Source organism: Phacochoerus africanus, chromosome X (genome assembly GCF_016906955.1).
Source record: "Phacochoerus africanus isolate WHEZ1 chromosome X, ROS_Pafr_v1, whole genome shotgun sequence".
Classification (NCBI taxonomy): Eukaryota; Metazoa; Chordata; class Mammalia; order Artiodactyla; family Suidae; genus Phacochoerus; species Phacochoerus africanus.
In genome coordinates this window covers 50,513,261-50,536,605 of record NC_062560.1, presented here as the reverse complement: position 1 = coordinate 50,536,605, position 23,345 = coordinate 50,513,261, and the positions used below count along the sequence as shown (strand labels likewise).

Sequence of the window (23,345 nt, the reverse complement as noted above, 5' to 3'; positions counted from 1 at the left end):
GTATCTATGTATATATGCCCAAATATACATGGAAAAATACTTATTTATACAAATATAGATATATACACAGATATTTTCCAGGACTGGGCTTGTAGTGCGTGTTCACACTGAGATGGTTAATTTTATGTATCAACTTGGCTAGGCCATAGTACCCAAACATTTGGTTAAACACCAACTGTAGCTGTTGCTATGATGGTATTTTTTAGACGCAATTAATATTTAAATCAGTAGACTGTGAGGAAAGCAGATCCTCTTCCATAGTATGAGGCTTTATGCAATCAGTTGAAGGTCTTGAGAAAAAGACTGTTGTTCCCCAGGAAGAGAGAACTTCACTTGTCAGACTGCCTTCTAACTTGATCAAGCTGCAATATCTACTCTTAACGTGGGTCTCCAGAGTATCAGCCTGCTCTGCAGACCTGCGTATTTCAGACTTGCCAGCCTCCACAATCATGAGTCAATTCCTTAAAATTAATCAGTCTTTCATTTTCTGTGTCTCTCTCTCTTTAAACACACACACACACATGCACGCACACACATTTATTGGTTCTGTGTCTCTGAAGAATCCTAATACACACACAGAGGGAAATACCCATCTTGCTTGAAATTGGTATTTAGGGAAGCACCCTAGCCATTTTATTCCAAAACTTCCAAATCTGAATCTTTAATGAAATAGAGTATACTTTTCTTAAGTAATTTTAAAATCCCACAAAGAACATCAACATATCTTTGAGGGTATTTATATAAGAATATAGAAAACAATAAGTTGATCACTAAAAATTGGAAGTAATTAGAAAATTCTTAAGGAGGTCATTTGTTGGAACGCTCTAGATTTTTATGTTGTTGTTGCCAATTGGGCCAAGGAAACATACAGAAAATCATAATAATAACAGAGCCCTCAAAATCCCAAGAACCAAGCTACATACAGAATTTTCTGCTCAATTAAAACAGAATTAATACTTAGTGACAGGGAGAGGAACTAAAAAGAATAGACTCTCAAAAGTCCTTTTCAGAGTCAAATACAGAACCCTCTCAACTGGTTTTTGAAAACATGTAAGCTAACCTAGAAACACCAAAACATACCCAAACACTAGAACACTGAAGGCAATCCTGTAACTAATTATGCAAAAAAGTATTCCTGACCATAGATAGCTATTACCAAAAAAATTCTTAAGTAAAGGGGATATTAGATTCTGAGGCTCCAAACAAAGAGGAACTGTATTATTCTACATCATTGGCATATTCTAAAACTGTTTTGCTCATTTTTGCCCTTGGAAATAGAGAATCTTCTCTTTCAACTTAGACTTGAAAATCCAATCCTCTTATTTTATATTGAGCAAACTAATGCTAGACTATATTTGTGACTCATCAGTCATGGGATCTCATAGGAGTTTGCCCTTTCTAGGATTTTGCCCTTTCTACTGTGTCTTTTCTGGTTTAAATTTATGCATACTAACTCCCATTCTAGAAAAGAAGATAAATATATCATATCAGTGCAATTATGAGGGCCTTGGCATTGTGCCTAACACAGTGTAGTTGGCACTGGAATTGGTGTGTAATAGTTTTCTAAGTCAATCTAGTGACAGTGATGACCTTTCTTCATCTCACCCCTGGAGGGTCTTCTAGCCTTGACAATAACTGCCTGTTCTGAAAGATGCTAAAACATGGGCAGCAAATATATTTTAAAAATATATAAAGCTGCTTAGTGATAGCACATGGTCAGGATCCTTGCTTATTTTGAAAATTATTTGCTAAGTAAATATTATCTTTCCCTTACCAGGGAACATTTATTTGTAAATGGTTTCAAAAACAAATGACAGCTCTTTATTTTGAAAGTTTAAGCTGAGAGTTTTTTCCTGAAAAGAGAATGATACAAATTTACCTATACCTCTACAAAAGAAGTTTACAAAGCATATCAGCCATTTGGCGCATCACCCTTTCCATTTCTTACCAGGTCTCGTTGATCCTCCTGTACCAGATCCATTTTGTGTACCAGGCAAAAGATTTTGGCATCTGGAGAGTTCTGCAGAATGGCCTCTAGGCATGATTGGTAATAGTGCATGTCCTTTTCCAGTTCACGGCTTTCCACATCAAAGACATAAATTAGAACCTCCACATTTCGGAAGATGTTGTCTCGCTGGCTTGTGAAATAATTTTCCATGAAGGTGTCCTGTCTAGCAAGAAAAAAAAAATCTCAGTAGTAAGCAAGTCATCATGTAATCACACCTACTTAGGATCTCTTTAGTTGGCTCAATCAATGTGAAAGATAATTCTAAGGCTTCAAATGAAAGGGTAAATGATAGCAGATTGGACTAGCCTCAAATTCTTACTTCTTGAGCCACCTTGCACCACCTTTTGCCCTCCTTCTTTGTGTTCTAAACATACTTTGACGTCCCTCAGTTCTAGCAGCCCATGGTCTATCCATCAAGGGGCCTTTACACATGCTATCCACTCTGTCTTACATGCTATCCACCTCCCGCCTTTATACTTAATTAACTTCTAAGACCCTGAAAGCACAAGAAGTGATAATGAGGGCGCATGCCTCTGGCAGAGGCAGTGAAGGGTAAGAAGAGCCAACTCTCAAATATAACCAGAGGCAGCTCAGGTAAGAGAAACCAAAAACTTGTGCAATAGTGCCACCTACATAGAAAGAAAAGGCCTCTATTGAAATTATTTTCTACCATTCTGTAGGTTGTCTTTTTTTTTTTTATGGTTTCCTTTGCTGTGCAAAAGCTTGTGATTTCTTTTGTTAATTTTTTTTGTCTTTTTGCCTTTTCTAGGGCCACTCCCTCGGCAATATGGAGGTTCCCAGGCTAGGGGTCTAATCGGAGCTGTAGCTGCCAACCTACGCCAGAGCCACAGTAACATGGGATCGGAGCTGTGTTGCAACCTACACCACAACTCACAGCAATGCCAGATCCTTAACCCATTAAGCAAGGCCAGGGACCAAACCCACAACCTCATGGTTCCTAGTCAGATTCATTAACCACTGCACCACGACAGGAACTGCAAAGCTTGTAATTTCAAATGATGCCACTGACAAGGGCTTAATCTCTAAGTAACTTATATAATGCAACAGCAAAAAAAACAACAACCCAAATGAAAAAATGGGCAGAAGACCCGAATAGATATTTCTCCAAAAAGACATACAGATGGCCAACAGGCATATGAAAAAATGCTCAACATCACTAACTATTAGAGAAATGCAAATCAAAACTACAATGAGGTGCTACTTCACACCAGTCAGAATGGCCATCATTAACAAGTCAACAAATAACAAATGCTGGGGAGGGTGTGGAGAAAAGGGTACCCTCCTTCACTGTTGGTGGGAATTTACATTGGTATAACTACTATGGAAAACAGTATGGAGGTACCTCATAAAACTAAATATAGAACTACCATATGACCCAGCAATTTCACTCCTGGGCATATATCCATACAAAACTTTCACTGAAAAAGATACATGAACCCCTATGTTCACAATAGCCAAGACATGTAAATAACCTAAATGTCCATAGATAGTTGAATGAATTAAGAAGATGAGATATATATATATACGTAATAGAATACTACTCGGCCATAAAAAAGAACAAAATAATGCCATTTTGCAGGAACCTGGATGGAACTAGAGACTCTCATACTAAGCGAAGTCAGAAAGAGGAAGACAAATACCGTCTCACTTACATCTGGAATCTAATACATGGCACAAATGAACCTATCTAGAAGAGAAACGAACTCATGGACATGGAGTACAGACTCGTGGTTGTCAAGAGGGAGGGGGAGGGAGAGGAAGGGAGGGGGATGAACTGGGAGTTTGGGTTAGTAGATGCAAAATTGCATTTGGAGTGGATAAGCAATGAGATCCTTCTGTATAGCACAGGGAAATATATCTAGTCACTTGTGATGGAACATGATGGAGGATAATGTGAGAAAAAGAATGTATATGTATAACTGGGTCACTCTGCTGTACACCAGAAATTGACAGAACATTGTAAATCTACTCTAACAGAAAAAATAAAAATCTTAAAAATTTTTTTAAAAAAAATTAAAAAAAAGGATTCTAACTGGTCCCACTTCACATGCTCTGGCAGAGGAAGTAACATGAAGATTCACAATAACACTGTACTGCAAAAAGAAAATGACAATTCTCCTAGGAAGGAGAAGAGAGAGAGAAGGGGCCTGAGAAAACATTTGAAGACATTATAGCTTCCCAAATATGGGAGAGGAATTACACACTCAAGTCCAGGAAGTGCAGAGAATACAATATAGAATAAACCCAAGGAGGAACACGCCAAGACCCCTATAAATCAAAATGACAAAAATTAAAGACAAAGAAAAAAATATTAAAAGCAACAAGGGAAAATCAACAAATAACATAGAAGGGATTACTCATAATTCTCACAGCTGATTTTTCTTCAGGATTCCTGCAGACCAGAAGAGAGTGGCCATATATTTAAAGTGATGAAAGGAAAAACCTAAATTGAGAAAAAGGAAAAACCTACAATCACGTATACTCTACCTAGCAAGTAGATGGAGAAATCAAAAGCTTTACCAACAAGGAAAAGCTAAGAATTCAGCACTGACAAACCAGCTTTACAACAAATACTAAAGGAACTACTCAAGGCAGAAAAGAAAATGTCACATCTAGAAACAAGAAAATTACAAATGAGAAGGGTCATCAGTAAAGTTAAATATACAGTAAAGGTAGGAAGTAATCCATACACAAATGTATCAAAACCAGCAATCATGAAAGAAGAGAACGAATGGAGGATCTTGGAAATGCATCTGAAATTAAGAGAACAACAACTTAAAACAATCTAGTGAATATATAGACTGCTGTATCAAAACCTCACAGTATAACCACAAACAAAAATTTATAATAGGTACACACACACACACACAAAGCAATCCAAACACAACACTAAAGACAGTCATCAAGAGAACAAAAGAGGAGAGGAAGAAAAAAGACCTACAAATACAAATCCTAAACAATTAACAAAATGGCAATAAAAATACACACATCAACAATTACCTTAAATGGCTCCAATCATAGATATAGACTGGGTGAATGCATACAAAAACAAGACCTGTATGTATGTTGTGTACAAGATACCCACTTGAGATCTAGGGACACATACAGACTGAAAGTGAGGGGATGGAAAAAAATATTCCAAGAAAATGGAAATCAAAAGAAAACTGGAGTAGCAATACTCATAAAGACAAAATAGACTTTAAAATTCAACAATCGTGTATGATAAAAACTGTCCAGACAGTAGGCATAGAGAGAACCTACCACAACATAATATAGGCAAAATGTGACAAACCCAAAGTGAACATCTTTTTCACTGGTGAAAAACTGAATGCATTTGCCACTTTTATTCAATATAGTTTTGGAAATCTTAGCCACAGCAATCATAAAAGTATAAGAAATAAAAGAAATCCACACTGGAAAAGAAGTAAACTATCACTGTTGACAGATAACATGATACCATGCATAGAAAATACCAAATATGCTACCAGCAAACTATTAGATTTCATCAATGAATTTGGTAGAGTTTCCCAATACAAAATTAATACACAGAAATCTCTTACACTCCTATATAGTAATGAAGGATCAGAAACAGAAATTAAGGAAGCAATCCCATTTATCATCACCACAAAGAAAATAAAATAGCTAGGTATAAACATACCTAAATAGGCAAAAGATCTGTACCCTGAAAAGTACAAGACATTGATGAAAGAAAGAAAAGATGACACAAAGAGATGGAAAGATATTATGCTCTTGAATTGGAAGAATCAATATGGTCAAAATAATTACACTATCCAAGGGAATCTACAGATTTGACACAATCCCTACCAAATTACCATGGCATTTTTCAGAGTAAAACAAAAAAATTTTAAATTTGTATGGAAACACAAAAGACACCAAGTAGGGAAAGAAATCCTGAGAAAGATAAATGAAGCTAGAAGAATCAGGCTCCCTGACTCCAGACTATACTACAAAGCTACAGTCACCAAAACAGTATGGTACTGGCACAAAAATAGAAATATAGGAGTTCCTCTGTGAATCTGTGGGTACAGTATCTGGCATTGTCAGTGCAGTCGCTCAGGTTGCTGCTGTGGCACAGTTTTGATCCCTTGTCAGGTCGCTGCTGTGGCACAGGTTTGATCCCTTGCCCAGGAAATTCCACATGCCATGGCTGCAAGGAAACAGAAACACTGATCAATGGAAGAGGATAGAAAGGCCAGAAGTAAATCCAGGCACCTATAGTTAATTAATTTATGACAATGGAAGCAAGAATATGCAATGGAGAAAAGATAGTCTCTTCAATAAACTGTGCTGTGAAAACTGGACAGCTACATGTAAAAGAATGAAATTAGAACACTTTAACACCATACACAAAAATAAACTTAAAATGGATTAAATACCTAAAAATATGACCAGATACTATAAAACTCTTAGAGGAAAACACAGGCAGATCACTCTTTGACAATTCTCCAGAAGCCAAACTTACAGTCATGGAATAATGCGATAACTGATAGAGAGTTTAAAAGAGTTGTCATAAAGAAACTCAACAAAGTACAAGAAAACTCAGAAAGCTACTTCTAATGAGCTCAGGAATAAAATTAATAAATAGGAATGTTATACCAAAAAGACTGAAACTCTAAAAAATAATTGAACAAATTCTGGACCTCAAAATCCCAATAATTGTGATGAAGAATGCACTGGAAATAAAGCAGACCATATGTAAGAGAGAATTAGTAAGTGTGATAACAGAAATCTAGAAATGGTACAAGTAAGGAAAGAAAAATAGGATGCAAAATGAGGAAATTCTATGAGAGCTATCTGACTCTTTTAGAAAGGGCATCATTAGTATAATGGACATTCAGATGGAAAAGGGAGCAGAGAGTTTATTTATATAAATAATTGATGAGAACTTCCCAAACATGTGGAAGGAATTGGATATACAAGTTCAAGAAATTATAGATCATATAATTACCTCAATGGAAAAAGATCTCCAGGAACATTATATTAAAACCGTCAAAAGTCTATGACATAGAAAAAATTTTGAAGGCAGTGAGGGACAAAAAAAATGGCAAGCTACAAAGGAACTCACATTAGGCCATCAGCAGATTTCTTAGCAGAAACGCCACAATTCAGGAGGGAACACAATGACATCAAAATAGCAGATTAAAAACTGTCACCCAAGAATAATGTAGCCACTGAATTTATTATTCAAAAATGAAGGAGAAAGAAATACTTCCCTTGACAAGCAAAAGTTGAGGGAGTTCATCAACACTAGCCCTGCCTTACAAGAAATATTGAAAAGAGCTCTTAAGCCAGAAACAAAAATAGAAAAGTACACAAAACTTGGAGTAACTAAGGTGATAAACAGAGAGACAGAATCTGGAATAGTGCAACTCTTTATCAGAATAGATTTGAAACACATTATTATAGCATAAATGTTAAAAGAGGAGAAATTGCAGAAAAAAAATAACTACAGCTACTTCAATTTGGTAACAAACTCATGACATAAAAAAGGATAATTCAAGATCACAAAAACACAAAAGGACTATTTTGTATGTGACATTTGATACTAACTTCAGGATAATTACAAAACAAATCTAGAACAGAGGCACAAAACATACAAAAGAGAAGCTGAGAAAAATAACAGAAAATAAATAAACAAAAATGGTAGAAACACAAGGAAAAAGAAACAATGGAGATATGGAGTAAGAAGAAAACAAAAGATAAAATGACATACTAAGTCTTCATTCATCAATCATCATCCAAAATGTGAAGAGAATTCACTTATCAAAAGACAGAGTAGCTGGAGAGGTTATAAAACAAGATCCAACTCTGCGCTGCCTCCAGGAGATTTACCTCAGCACTATAGGTTAAAAGTAAAGGGATGGAATATGATATTCTAAGCAAATGTCTGCCAAAAGAAAGTGGTTGTAGCCATACTCATATCAGACAAGATGGACCTCAAGCAAAAAAGGTAACAAGAAATAAGAATGACATAATAGTGATTAATATGTTAGCAGCAAAATATCTAAAGCAATTTTTTTTTGTCTTCTGTTGTTGTTATTGTTGTTGTTGTTGTTGCTATTTTTTGGGCCGCTCCCGCGGCATATGGAGGTTCCCAGGCTAGGGGTTGAATCGGAGCTGTAGCCACCGGCCTACGCCACAGCCACAGCAACACCAGATCCGAGCCGCGTCTGCAACCTACACCACAGCTCACGGCAACGCCGGATCCTTAACCCACTGAGCAAGGCCAGGGACCGAACCCGCAACCTCATGGTTCCTAATCGGATTCATTAACCACTGCACCACGACGGGAACTCCTCTAAAGCAATTATTAACAGATATAAAGAAACTGATAGCAACATGAAACAAATTGACAGCAACATGGTAATAGCAGAGAAATTTAACACTGATACCTCACTTATATCAATGGATAGATCAGCCAGACAGTTGGTCTTAAGTGTAGGAAACAGTGGCCTTAAATGAAATATTATACCTTACCTAGATTCACTAAGGAAAAAAAAGAGAGAAAACTGATTAAAAAATCAAAAAGAGGAGAATAACAGCAGATATCACTGACATACAAAGGATTATAAGAGAATAGTATGAACAGCTATATTCAAACGAACTGGACAACCTAGAAGAAATGGAAAAATTCTTAGAACCATACAACCTTCTAAGACTGAACCACGAAGAAATAAACAATCTTAATAGACTGATCACTAGGAGATGCTGAAACAGTAATCAAAAAGCTACCAAAAACAAAGTCCAGGACCAGATGGCTTCACAGATGAATTCTACCAAACATTCAAGGAAGATTTAATACCTAACCTTCTCCAACTACTTCAAAAAACTGAAGAGACGGGAACACTTCCTAATTCATTTTATGAGGCCAACATCACCCTGATACCAAAACCAGATAAAACAAATACACACAAAAAAAGAAAATTACAAGCCAATATCTCTGATGCTCATAAATGCAAAAATTCTCAGCAAAACATTAGCAAACTGGGAGTTCCCTTAGTGCCTCAGCAGTTAACGAACCTACTTAGGATCCATGAGGATGCAGGTTTGATCCCTGGCCTTGTTCAGTGGGTTAAGGATCCGACATTGCTGTGAGCTTTGGTGTGGGTTGAAGACATGGCTCGGATTCTGCATTGCTGTGGCTGTGGCGTAGGCTGGCAGCTGTAGCTCTGATTTGACCCATAGCCTGGGAACTTCCATATGCCATGAATGCAGCCCTTAAAAGCTACATATATATATATATATATATATATATATATATATATATATATATATATTTCTACTTCTCAAAGCAATATACAAATTGAATGCAATCCCTATCAAAATTCCAAAAACATTTTTCACAAAAATAGAACAAATAATCCTAACATTTTTATGGAAACATAGACCCCAAATAACCAGAACAATTCTGAAAAAAAGAAAAAAGCTGGAGGCATAACATTCCCTGATTTCAAAATACACTACAAAACCACAGTAATCAAAATATACTACAAAACCACAGTAATCAAAACTGCATGGCAGAAAAAGAGACATAGATCAGTGGAGAAGAACTGTGAGCCCAGAAATAAACACATGGATATATGGAAATTTATGACAAAGAATCAAGAATATACAATGGAGAAAGAATAGTCTCTTCAATAAATGGTGTTGGGGGAAAAAATGTGACATTCAAAAAAGTAAAGAATAATATTTTATACCATACACAAAAGTTAACTGAAAATGGTATAAAGACTTCAATATTATTAAAGATTTGAAGCCACTGAAGAAAACATAGGCAGTATGCTCTTTGACATCAATCTTAGCAATATCTTTCTAGATATGTCTCCTCGGGTAAAGGAAACAAAAGCAAAAATAGACAAATGAGACTACATCAAACTAAAAAGCTTCTGCACAGTAAAAGCAACTATCAACAAAACAAAAATGATAATCCATGAATGGGAAAACATATGCAAATCACAGATCAGATAAGGGTTTAATATCCAAAACATGTAAAGAATTCACGAAACTCATCAACAATAAAACAAACAACCTCATTAACAAATGCACAGAGGAGCTGAACAGACATTTTTCAAGAAGATATACAGATGACCAACAGGCACATGAAAAAAAGTTCCATGTCACTAATTACTAGGAAAATATAAGTCTAAACCATGATAATGTATCATCTCACGCTTTTTAGATTGGCTATTATCAAAAAGGCAAGAAATAACAAGTGCTGGAGAGGATATGAGAAAAGGGAACCTTCATATGCTGTTTGTAGAAATGTAAATTGCTGCAGCGACTATAGAAAAATATGGAGTCCACAAAAAATCAAGACTATGATCCAGCTAACCAACTTCTGAGTATTTGTTCAAAGAATATGAAAACACTAATATGAAAAGATACATGCACTCCTATGTTTACTGTGGCATTACTTACAATAGCCACATTTTGGAAATGACCTAATTGCCCATGAAGAGATGAAAAAAAATGTGGTATCTATACATATAATGGATCTTGAGGCTATTATGCTAAGTGAAATAAGTGATATGAACAAAGACAAGTATCATATGATTTCATTCTTCCATGGAATATAAAAACAAATAATAAACAAAATAAATCCAAACAAAAACAAACCTACAGATATAGAGAATAGAGTAGAGGCTATCAGAGGGAAAGGGATAGGGGAAGGCCTAAAGGGTAAAGGAGACCAACTGTATGCTAATGGATAAAAAGGAAATTTTTGGTGGTGAGCATGTTTTAGGGTATACAGAAGTAGAAATATAATGTTGTACACATGAAGCTTATATGATGTTATAAACCAATGTTACCTAAACAAAAAATAAATTTAAAAATCAGAATAAAGAAGGAAAGAAAAAAATTATATGTATTATGACGTTTTCTGTCATACCCACCAAATACTGTGTATATTAATCTACTGCAGTATAACTTTCAGTGCTTTGCTCACTTTATCGTACATAAGTTCATGTTCACTGAGTGAATGTTGAACAGATTTCTGTAAAAGTAGAATATTCAATGAAATGGGGTGGGGGATTCTGGTCAATTTAATTTTCTAAATTTCTGGAGTCTAACCTGAAAAAAAATCAATGGATTTTCTGTCCTATGGGAAAGAATCTAGCGTGAAACCTGGCATATGGCATGCTCTCAATAAATAGCAGTTCTTATAAAAAAATCATCAACCTGGCTTTTAGTCCTATACTTGGCTATTAATTAGCTGTGTGACCTTGGAGATTCATAATCTCATTGGACTTCAGCTGATTTATCTGTAAAAAAGACAGTAACATCTTAGTGCCTAAAAGTAAGGTATTTGAACTAATTTCTTGACACGGATTACAGAATTGGAAGCAATGATACCAAGGAAGGATTTGCATGGAAAAAGCTGCTCAGATGTTAAGTGATCCATCTGCTAGCAATAATGAAGTCATTTTCTTATTTGCTAATCTTTCAACAAATTTACATTGAACACCTACTCCATGGCTGGCTCTATAAATGGAGCTGGGGGACACTGAGCTAAGAATGGTATTTATTTGTTTTGTAAGGCACTTTGATATATGATATATAAAATATATATGATTGTGTAAAATATATAATCTTAATCATCAAAACAACCTTATGAATTGGTACCATCATTATTCCTATTGTGCAGACAAAGGAACTACAGCTCAAAGAGTTTAAATGATCTATTCAAGGTAACACAGCTAACAGAGCTGAGATACAAACCCCAATCTAACTCCACAGCTTAGGATCCTAACCACTGTGCACTACATGTTGCTGCTTCAGCACAGAAATGCAAGTACAAGTACACCACATGGTAGGGAGCGCCTTTCCATAGGGTAGGGAGCAATACCTGCACCCAAGCACAGTGAATGTATATTTGTGATAGGCTATTCTGGAAGTGTTTTGGCCATGAGAGGAAAAACTGTCTCCTATTCCTTCAACAGTGGAAAACTCAGCTGGAGGATACAAACTTAGGTTTAATCTACAGTGCTTAGACTGCCTGGAGATAATTATAAAAAAAACAAAGAATAAGGTAGCATGGTTTGACAGTTAAGAGCTCAACACTGGTGTTAGGCCATCTGAGATGGAAACCTAATTTCATCTGAAATAGAGAAGGATAATCTACCCCATACTATACACACCTAGGTACGGCTTGTGTTAATGCTGCTTAAACATGTCACGTATAGATGGCATTTTCACAATTAACATAAAAGTCAGATATCTTTATTTAAGTGTCAATTCTGAAGTAACTTCTATCTAATGTATTTATATCAAATGATAGTTACTCTGGTGCATTCTCTGTGCTCATTATACTAGATTACTGCTATTGGCCTCACAAACAATTACACAGATGGTACTTACCCACCACAATCCCACAGGTTCAATACCAGGTTTCCCAGAAATCGAACATGAGAATGTTCTACATCAACTGGAAGACAAACATGACAAATCTAGTAATTGCAGCATGCAAGGTGAAATTCAAAATAAGCAAAGCACAAACCCATGGGATTTAGAAGAACCAAAGTGGAGTGAAATGCTCAAAGCTACAAGGTGACTTTCAGCTTAGTAGTATGGTTTAGTGGCAAGGTGGGCACCTAAACTACTCTGAGCTATAGAACTGGCTCTTGTGTAAGTCATTTTACTTTTTAGTAGTTTAGTGCTTAGAGCAGAAACAATCTCCAATTATAATACTGTTAAAATTTCAACATTTAAGACAGAGACATGGCCCATTTAATAGCTCTTTTCTGACCCACCAACATCCTTCACAAAAAAAAGTTTTAAAATGACAACAAAAATCAAATACAAGACAAACATAAAACATTCACTCCCTCTACTGATTTACTTATTTCAGCTAATGACCCTACCATTTTCCCATTTTTGAGGGGGTCATTTTTGACTCCTCTGTCCACATTCAGTTCATTGCTATTGCTTTCTAATCTCTCTCAGTTCCACTCCTTGTTTTACAAACTGCCACTAACATTAAAGAAGGCCCTTACCTTCTCAAGCCTACATCACTACAGTAGCTCTATAATTATCTTCCACCAAGAAGTCTTATTCACTTTATTTCACCCTATAGGCTACTGCCAGGTTCATCTTCTTAACACTACTTTGAACATGTCACTCCCCATTCGAAAAACTTTCAATGGCTCCTCCATGCCTATGGGGGGAGGGCATTCAAGGTCCTTCAGAATTTGGCTTCAAATCTACCTTTATGTTCCCCGATGACTGACATTAATAAAGCCTTTTGCTCCAGTCCAATTTGGTTTATTCATAGGACTCCCAAAGCCCTCTACCTCCCCAACCCCCAACATACCTTACATCAGGGGTCGCAAACTTGCTAATAGGAGCCAGGCCAGTAAACGTACAAGAGCAAAGTTGATCATGTATGGAGAGTAAACATCCACCCCAGGGAATGATGGAGTGGGTAGTTCATTTGCCATGTAGAAACGTGGGCTCAGGATTACCAGATCTTTAAAATTTTCAATAGTAGAAGGAAATCCAGATTTTTATGGAAATTTATAACAAATTTCAGTTTTTCTAAAACACTGCACAGGCCAAACGAAACACATCTACAGGCCATATCCAGCATACAGGCTGCCTGTTTGCGACCTCTGCCTTACTCTTCCCTTCCCACCCTATACTTTGCCTACTCTGTTCATCTGCCCTATAAAGTCCTCCCCACTTTTCTTCCAAAGTTAGATTCATCTCCTAAGACCCAGCTCCCAACTTCTCTAAAAGCTCTACCTGACCACCCCCACTTAACCATCATCACTCCCTCTGAATTCATTTAAACATTTATTAAGCATCTACTCTCTGCCAGGCACTAAAAATCACAAGGAAGAATAATGAAAATTCTTATCCTGAAAATTTCTCAAAGTCTGGTAATTATCATCTTTATAATATATGTGATAGTTAATCACACAGTGGTGTTTCTTCTATGACTATCTTGAAGATGTTTAAATAGATTGCTATCTAACTTTTGTGCAATTTTATCTTCTTAAAAAGTAGATCATAAGCAACAAAGCATTATTTTTAAAAAATGGACATTAGAGTCAGACAGTTCTTAATTCAAACATTGGCTCTACCTCTCTGTGTGACCTTGGATAAGCCACTTAACCTCTGTGTATTATTCCTTTTCTATTAAAAAGAGATGGGAGGTATACTATTGACCTCACAGGATTATTGTGAGGATTAAAGGAGTTATCATACATAAAGTGCCTGGCACGTAGTAGGTGCTCAAACTACTTCCCTTCTCCCCTTTAGTTTCCCCTCCTTGGAAAAGGAATCATATCTTACATGTCTTTGTATTTCCAACAGAGTCTACGAGAGAGTAGGTGCTCAAACTGCTATTAATTTGAAGACTATGTAAACGGTCTAGTACTAAAAAAAAATGGAAAGAAGTACTACTGAGAAAGGGAAAGACAATAACGAAGTGACAGGATTCAGTGACTGTTTAGATATGGAGCACATGGGATAGAAATCTGGTTTCTACTCCCATATCATAGAAATTGTTCTCATCAAGTGACCAATGGCCCCATTACCAAATCCAATGGACTTTTTAGTCCTTCTCTTACTTTCTGCAGCATGACACTGTTGACTACTCTCTTCTCAAAATATTCTTTTCTCTTGGCCTCTGCTAGCATACCTATAACCTCTCTGGCAGATCCTTCTTTACAGGCTCCTATTCTTCTTTCTGTCCCTTAAATGCTGGAGTCTCTTCAGGATACCATCTTTGGCCACCAACTCTTATACGTATTCTTCCCCCAGGCAAGCTAATCAATTCATATTATTTTATTTTACCACTTGGATACTGATAATCCATAAATATGTATCTGTCTTCACTTTCTGAATCATATATTGGATATCTTCACTTGCATAAACCACAAGTATCCCAAACTCAATTTATCTAAATATAAGTCATCATCTCCCCATTCTTTCCACAAAATCTTCCTCTTTCCATCTTCCCTAACTCAGAGAATTTAACCAGTCGCCAAAACTAAAACCTTGAGTGTACTCTTTTCCCCATCATTCTCCCCAAACCTACCAGCAAGTCCTACTGACTCTACCTCTTAAATATATCCCACATCCATTTGCTTTTCACCATATCCACTACCACCACCCTAACCTAAGTTAAGGCCCCATGATCTCTTACCTGGTCTACTAAAAACAGTTTCCTAATTTGTCAACCTGTTTCTACCCTTGCCTCCTTCCACCCTACCCTCCATATTACAAATATAATGATCTACCATGCATATATTATTCCATTCTTATTTAAAAAGAAAAAAAAAAGTCTCTGTGTATGTATGACTGTATACGCCCAGGGAAAAAAAGACCAGAAGGATAACTTCAAATTACTAATGGTAGTTGTCCCTAGGAAATAGGCCTGAAAATGAGGGAAGGAGTAGACTTTCTACCCTTCCGTAATGTTTGAATTTTTCACAAGTATTACTTTTGTAATTAAAATTGAAAATTAAAAATAATGAAATCTGGTCATATTACCTTTCTGTTTGAAATTCTCTAGGGGCTGCCCTCTACCCTCGCTTTAAACTACTTGACTTGGCATATCAGGCACTTTATAAGCTAACCCCAATTTCTGCTTCCCTCTTTAGTCTCATGTCTCCTGTAGGGCCCTCTGGCTCTCCTAGTCTTCCTGTCCTGCTGTTGTAGTAGCAACTGAAAAGAATCAAGAACAGAGCTTTGGGAAATCACATACACTTACGGGGCAGAAAGAAGAAAATAACTCTTTTTTAAGAAGGGAAGGAGGGTTAAAGATAAAGGAATAAAACCAGGGTAATAAAGCATTAAATTAAAGCCAAGGGAACAGAGAATTTTGAGAAGGTAGATTTCTGGAATCTTGGAGCTGTCAACAGTGTTTAATACTAAAATATTTCATAATCAATTTTATTGACAAGTTTACTATTCCATCAAACGTGTTTTAACAGCCCCCTAATAAATTAATTATACCATCATTCTGTATCCTTACTTCAAATTTCAAAACACAGTACACTTTAAGTTTAACAAAATGAAACTGGACTTTTTTTCAGCAATGACAAACTAGAAAAATACTAAAACATTAAAGCGATATAATATTTTAGATTAAATACTCTTACTACTTTTAAAGAAAATCAGTAACTGTATAAAAAGGAATAGTAAATAAAAATTAATACACTATAGATATTTTTAATTAATCTCTAACTTTAACAGTAGAACCCAGACCTTTCTTCAGCAATGACAAACTAGCTAATGATACATTAAAGCATTAAGGTCAACATAATATTTTAAAGTATACTTTTACTACCTTTAAGAAATATAGTAATTACTAACAAAGCATTATCAATAAAGGTCCCACTTGAAATATTATTAAGGTCAAGTGCCCTGTCCATTCATAGGAAGCTCCAGAGAAACACCTGTTAAATAAATGGCCGGCTTTAATATATAGGGTTCATATATGTTGCAATATTCTACTCATAACTTTTAAATGAAGCTGCTAGATTATTTCAAAACTATTTTAAGGAGCTTGGCTAGATCTGAAATTTGGGCTGCAAGACTATTCACCAGACTTAAAGTAGTCAATCAATTCCACTGCTTAGCTAAAAACAGAAGTATTAATTGGACTATAAAAATGTACTGCAATAAAATGTGTGGAATTTAGAACATCGAGAGAAAGAAGTCTGCCAGGAGCTGCGGCTGTACCATAATGAATAAAGCAGGAACATAGATTAACATTCTAACTCTAACACTTACTAGCTGAGTGAGCTTAATTTCTAGATTGTACTTTCTTCATCTATCAAAATGAAGTTAATATGAAAATTAAAGTAAATAAAATAGCATACCAGAAACATTAACTTCCTTTAATCTGCTGAAACTGTAGGACTATTAGGTCCAGATATTAAACTTGGAAGAACAGAAAAACTAACAAATCAAAACACAGAGAAGTTTGGACAGGTACTATCTAGAAGAAAGTCTCTTGAGGCATAAAAAGCCATAGGACCCTGTTCCCTGACCAAAATTTTTGATAAATGACTTAGTTTAAAACTAGATGAGATACTTATCAAATGTATAAATTGCACAAAGCTAGAAAGGACAGCTAACATATCAGATGAGAGAATAGCTAAAATTAAAATAGGATCCAATCCTTTTTCTATGGATAAGGAAACTAAGGCCCAGTGAGATAGTAACTTGAGCTGGATTTCACAATATATCATGGGCAAAACAAATAAAACCAAAGAATTTAATAGAGATAAGCATTTATTCTTAGATTCAAAATATTAACTGCACAAGGATCAGAAGGAGGGCATATGTTTTAATAAAAATATATGTGAAAAGGAATTTTTTTTAGTATGACTAAATATAATGAAGGCCACTCCACAAAAGGAGAATAGGGGCTAGACTGTACTAAAGCAGTGTGATGTCCAGAACAAGAGATATAACAGTTCTACTCTGCCCTGATTAGAGCACATCATCATTCAAGTTTCAGCACTTACAGACACATTCAAACAAGTCCTTAAAAGTGCTTTGAAATGGTGTCAAATAAGGAATAGATGGAGAAAGTGGAGATATTTAACTTAAGGAAGATAAGATTTAGGAGGCAAGGGATGGCTAGGATTAAAACACTAATTATACTATAATATTTGTAGGGGCTCAAGAGAACAGAAAGGGTACCAACTAACAGAAATAAAGGGTAATAGACTCAGGGTTTTAACTAAAAAATAACTTTAAAGCTTTCCCAATTATGAGTTTATACTACACTCCAAGCACTTTAAGAACAGAAATGAAGTTTCCTTCTCTTTTGTATCCTAGGATCTGGAACATCGGGTGTTTTAAAGTGTCTGTCTTTCTTACAACCAAAGTGAGATACCTTATGAAGTAGTGGGTGTCTTGTCTCTAAGTGTTCAAGATGTGAGCAACCCAGATCAGGAAAATTTGAAAGCCAGGTAGGGCAATGGTTTCATCACCTAGAGGCTAAGGACCAAGGAAGAATCCAGAAATGCTTGAATGCTACAAAATGAAATGGCATTATAGCCTAAAGTCAGAAAGGGTCTCCCAGGAGCATAGACCCACTGAATTGGCAGCCATGGCAGCCCAGGCAGCCTATACTAAGAAGCCAGATTTAATATTCAAACCATAAAGGGTGATGAAACATTTTTCAAGTCAAAGCTAGAACTCCAATTAGAACTTCTATTGTGTATCCAGAAAGAGAAGCAACAGAGTACAGGTCTGGGTAACTCCCTCAGACAGCCCCCCAACCCAAGCAATTTACCCTTTAATGAGGACTATGATTAACTACTGCTTTAAAAAAAACTTAGGTTTTATTGCTATGCTTGTTAATACCTAGTAATTAATTTTCCTTTAAATAATAAGAGTTAAAAAAAAAATCCCCCCCCTTGCAAAATGAACAAACAAAAGGGCCTCTATGCTTGTTTGAGGAAGAGCAGGATAAAAGAGAATTTGAACAAGGGTATCCCACTTGGTAAGCAATCTAGAAAGGAAAGAACCTCCCCAAGAGAGCAAGTGGTAGTAACCAGAATTAGGTCACATCCCTCTGAGAAGGAATGAAAAAAGGGAAACATGCTCAAAAACAAATCTGTCAATCTCTGCATCCCCAAGTTACTGCAACCAAGTGTGTTATGCAGATTATTAACAGTTAAGATCACCTGACTTTACAATAAGACAAAACATCTTACTTGTTGCACCAAGGCGACGTGTGTCTCTTGCAATATAATTTGCAAAGATAATAGACCTCATGCTGGTCTTACCAGACCCACTTTTACCCATCAACAGTACCTAAGGACAAAATGGGAAAAAAAGAAAGGAGTCAGCAATCACGAGCAAATAAGTCTAAAGGAATCTACTTCTTTCCTGTACTAAAGTGGCAGTGCTAACAACCTGGTGTGGATATCATAACTAACTAGCTACCCCAGCAATGGTGAATGCAGAGGTACCAAGAATTCCAAAGGCCAGACACTTACCTATCATAAGTCACACATTTTTCTTGGTGATAGAATCACAATGAATTTATTATGCTATTAATATATACTATCATACATTCAGAATTATGTTAGAGAAATACCAAGTTGAGAAGAAATTCTCATAATCTAATGTTTTGTGTGCTGAACTACGTGGCAGGATATTTCAGATTAGTTGATAGCTCTTCCTCCTGCTCAGGGTCAAACTCACCACCTCTGCCCTTGATCTCATCTCTTCTACTTACCTTCATAATTTTGGTCCATTAATTACTCTTTTTTTTTCTTTTCAAAAGTGTCCTACCACCTACAGGATCAAGTATTTAAATTATGTTCAAGACCCTCCTTGATCTGGCTTATCTATTCCTCTCCCCTTATCTTCTGAGCCTCCTAGCCTGGAACTTGTAGAATCTAGTCATAGTGTACTGAACTGCTTATAGCCCCTTTGATTGCTCAAGGTACCCAAGGAGCCCAAAGTCTTTCTTTCCTGCTACACTCTCTGCCAGTAACTTTCCACTCCCTTTTCTTCCTTCAGCTAAGCTCCACTTATTCTTCAAGACTTGGGTGAGTAATCATCTCAAGACCCTTCTCTGATCACAATGCCCTAGGCTGGCTTTGGTGTGTTTCACTTATGTCCTCCTATGGCACTCTTAAGACACTACAAAGACCACAATTCCTTATACTTATCTAATTTTTTTTTTGTGTTTGGTCTGTCACAAGACTCTGAGCTCTTGAATGGCAGGGAGAATCCCCTTTGAGTCTTCAGTGCCTAACATGAATGAGCAAACTATCAAAACAAAGCAATTTTTTAACATTGAGAATTGTCCAATGGAAAGGGTAAAGGTACATACCTTCTTGTCAATGACAGCATTTAACAAGACAGAAAAACACCTATCAAAGATCCTGTAGATTCTTGTACTAGGAGGGAATTGGGTGAGGTAACTTTTAAGAGCCTTTTCTAACTTAAATTTTATGAAATATAGTTCCAATTACCTTGCTTTTCAAATAAGGGGGTGTATGTTCTATCTTCTATTCCAAGATATTTTATAAAAAGTTCTAATTACAAATATAGGGAGTATTAATAAAAATGTTCTGCCCTCAAGCTCAATTTAATCTAACTATTTAGCTATTTAAATTCTATCTCACTAAAGAAATATTCCTGAGGAGCTAGTCTAAAGTTATAAGAAAAAAATATTTTTATTTCTAATCACACACAAATTTCTGGTATTTTTAGCTGTCCCTATTGATAGAAACTTTAGACAGGCTCATCAAGAACATTTTCTTAGCAAACTGAAATTACATAACTGAATTATTACACAGAGTTAAGGCTAAATATAGTACATTTTGTCTGTTAATTGAAGTATAGCTGATTTACAATATTGTGCTAGCTTCGGGTATACAGCATAGTGCTACTTTTTCTTGCAGATTATATTCTATTATAGGTTATTTTTACTTCACAAATTATATTCCATTATAGGTTATTACAAGATATACTATGCCACATAGTAAATCTTTGTTGCTTATCTAGTTTGTGTATAGAGTTTCTGTTAATCTCATACACCTAATTAGTCCCTGACTTCTTCCTCTCCCCTTTCATAACCATGTTTGGTTTTTTTATGTATGAGTCTGTTTATAGTTTCTATATAGAGTCAGTTGTATTATTTTTTAGATTCCACATGTAAGTGACATCATATAGTATTTTTCTTTCTCTTATTTCACAAAGCATAATATTCTCCAGGGCTATCTATATTGCTGCAAGTGGCAATATTTTATTCTTTTTAATGGGATTTTATTTTTTAATTTAAAAATATTACTTTAATAGCTTATGAAAAACTTATCAAGGCTGACTGTATTAAGTACTAATCTAAGTGCTCTACCTACATTTGCTCATTTAAACTTCATAACAATCCTATGAGGTAGGTAACATTACCGTTTTACAAAGGAAGAACCTGAAAGCCCAAAATGTTCAGGAATTTGCTCTAGAGCTGTGCTCCTATCGATTCTTCCTAAACTCCAAGGCGGAGCACAGTACCATAAGAGTGCATGAGACGGAGTGTTCAATTCCATTTGAGGAATTCATATAAAACCTTATTGTGGTAACATGTGAGTAGGGGTTATCATAAATGTGCAGGCAGAAGTCTGTGTAGTGTGTGTATATGGCTTGCACAAAATGTAAATTAATTTGTAAACTTAGAGAAAAACAGATTCTGCATGGCTATGATGAGATGCATAGGTGTGGCAGATGGTTCAGCCAGGAATAGATTTTTAAAGGGCATTCCATGAGATGAAGCCACTTGGATTGTATTCTATGGGCTTCAGGAATATAAAAAGTTAAGGATGTAAATGACTCAGATTTATATATTAGAAAAATTAAACCTGATAGCAAAGAAAGGAACAAGACTCAGGGAGAACATGTAGAAGGTTCCTCCAATAGTCAGGAAAGATGGCAAATATGCATCACAAATATATTTTCTAAACAGTAACTTCTTACCTTTACCTTTATGTTTCTGATGTACCTAACGCATCTTACCTTCTTCTTCATGGCTGTGTTTGGTAGCACCCATCTGTAGATATAAACCAAAAGACAGAGTCCATAATCCAGGTGCCTTAGAAATAGGAATTAAAGAGATACTAAAAAATGTGGAGGTGCAAAGGAGACATTTATAGCACAACAGCTGAGTACAGCTATGTGGGGAACCTCAGTTAGGTAGAGGCCCTGATTTTCCTAAATTATAAAACTGGGTTTATGCTTTGTCTCCCCTAATTACATGCTCAGGAGATAGCTACTAGGAAGATGGATTTAGAAATATAAATGTCACTAAAATTCAAGATTAATTTTTTCATCATCTTAAGAAATTTATCAAAGAATAATTACAAATGCTGTAATAAATCAAACAATATTGTCATATTTGAATACCTTTTTAAAAAGTCAGTATATTTAAAAAAAAATCTTTAGTCTTTCATCTGTTCTTCCAAGCAATATTTCACTCATCAAAGGCACAAAGTATATAAAATACAAATCTCAAATTTGTACAAATTGGCACAAAAAGCACTCCCAAGGAACTGATCTCTGCCCATGAAATGCCAACCCTATTCCTAGTCTAATCCTCAACATGATGATGTCAAATCTTCTTTATTGATAATTCAAAGCAATTCTGAACTTCCCCTCCCCAGAGTGATATTCAGGCATGTCCCAAGGGTTGTTTCTGACCAGTTAGCAATCAGTCCTCTTGCCAGTTTATCCAACCACCAAAAGCAACCTTACTGGTAAATCGAAGCGTCAAAACAATTTATCACGGGTGAAATATTCTAATTCACTGTATTTTCTTTAGTTAGAACGCTCCCTCCCCCCTCCAGGTTTGACATAATACCCTTCACCCACCCAAGCGATCCTTCTGGTTCCCCTATGGGAGGATCCATTCTCGGCCCCACATTCTCTTTCTCCATCTTTTTCTCAGAGTCAGATTCTTCCATCGTGCAACAAGTCCTTTCCAGTCCCTTCTAAATCCGCAGTACTCTCCTTTTTTCCCCTTGTTCACCCCCTCGGCCGCCTATTAGCGTCGCCGGCGGCCCTTAGGCCTCCTATATTCTTGCCTCCGCCTTGTCCACTGGGGGGCTGCTATCCCCACCGTTACCTTTAGCGCCCCGAACTTGGCCTCAAGCCACCTCAGAGCTGGCCGGCTCAAAGGCTGTGATTCAGTGGTGCAAAGGAAGAGATGGAGGATGAGAGGGAAGGAGGGACGGGGGAAGGGGGTTCGTCTCCAGTTTGGGCCTCAGGCCTCAAGGTCTCGAAACCCAAAGGGGACTTCACCCGCAAAGAGGTGGGGACGAGAAAGGCGGAGGTGGCAGAAAGAGCAGACCCGTGCTGAAAGCACTAAGCGATGAATGTTTCAGCCAGCTTGTGGTTCCTGAGCCTGGCCGCTCGGCAGAGTCCGCCGGCGGCTGCGGCGGATACGACCTAACCGCCCGCCCTTCAGGAGCGCAGGTACCTCACCACAGCCACCCCACTGCAGGACAGGATCACGTGGGCACCTGCCGTAAACCCGGAGCCTGTCACGTGACTTGCCGCTTCCCTAGGGGCGGGTAGACTGGGAAGAGTACCATAGAGACTGCGGGGAGAAAGACAGAGTGCCTCCTGTCTCACTTGGCCCCGGCTCTTGCTAAGCCAGTGGCACCGCAGGGCGCTGCCAACCTGAAGGGGCTGTACTTGTGGTCCACTTGGCCCCGCTGCCCTCCCACGTGGAGAATTAAAGGAGCTGGTTGCAATTTCAGTGCTTCAAATCTAGCTCCCCCCCCCAACTATTTCACCCTTAACGATTTTCAGTGGGGAAGGC

General features: G+C 36.8%; 1 protein-coding gene across 5 annotated transcripts in view; it reads right to left on the bottom strand.

The window, feature by feature from the left end:
- The window catches only part of RRAGB (Ras related GTP binding B), a 31,409-nt gene extending 8,345 nt beyond the window's left edge, over window positions 1-23,064 (bottom strand). Inside the window, exons 1-6 of one of the 5 annotated variants that reach the window (XM_047765156.1) lie at window positions 22,394-23,050; window positions 21,542-21,575; window positions 18,733-18,832; window positions 14,345-14,428; window positions 12,410-12,476; window positions 1,949-2,171 (exon numbers count right to left, since the gene is read on the bottom strand). In XM_047765156.1, coding sequence (XP_047621112.1) covers window positions 1,949-2,171; window positions 12,410-12,476; window positions 14,345-14,428; window positions 18,733-18,832; window positions 21,542-21,575; window positions 22,394-22,485 — 600 coding nt within the window. In that variant the 5' untranslated portion in view covers window positions 22,486-23,050. Of the gene's footprint in view, window positions 1-1,948; window positions 2,172-12,409; window positions 12,477-14,344; window positions 14,429-18,732; window positions 18,833-21,541; window positions 21,576-22,393 lie in introns of all 5 variants that reach the window. The other 4 variants (XM_047765158.1, XM_047765159.1, XM_047765160.1 and 1 more) reach the window with 4 other exon arrangements.
- Between the last annotated feature and the right edge of the window lie 281 nt (window positions 23,065-23,345).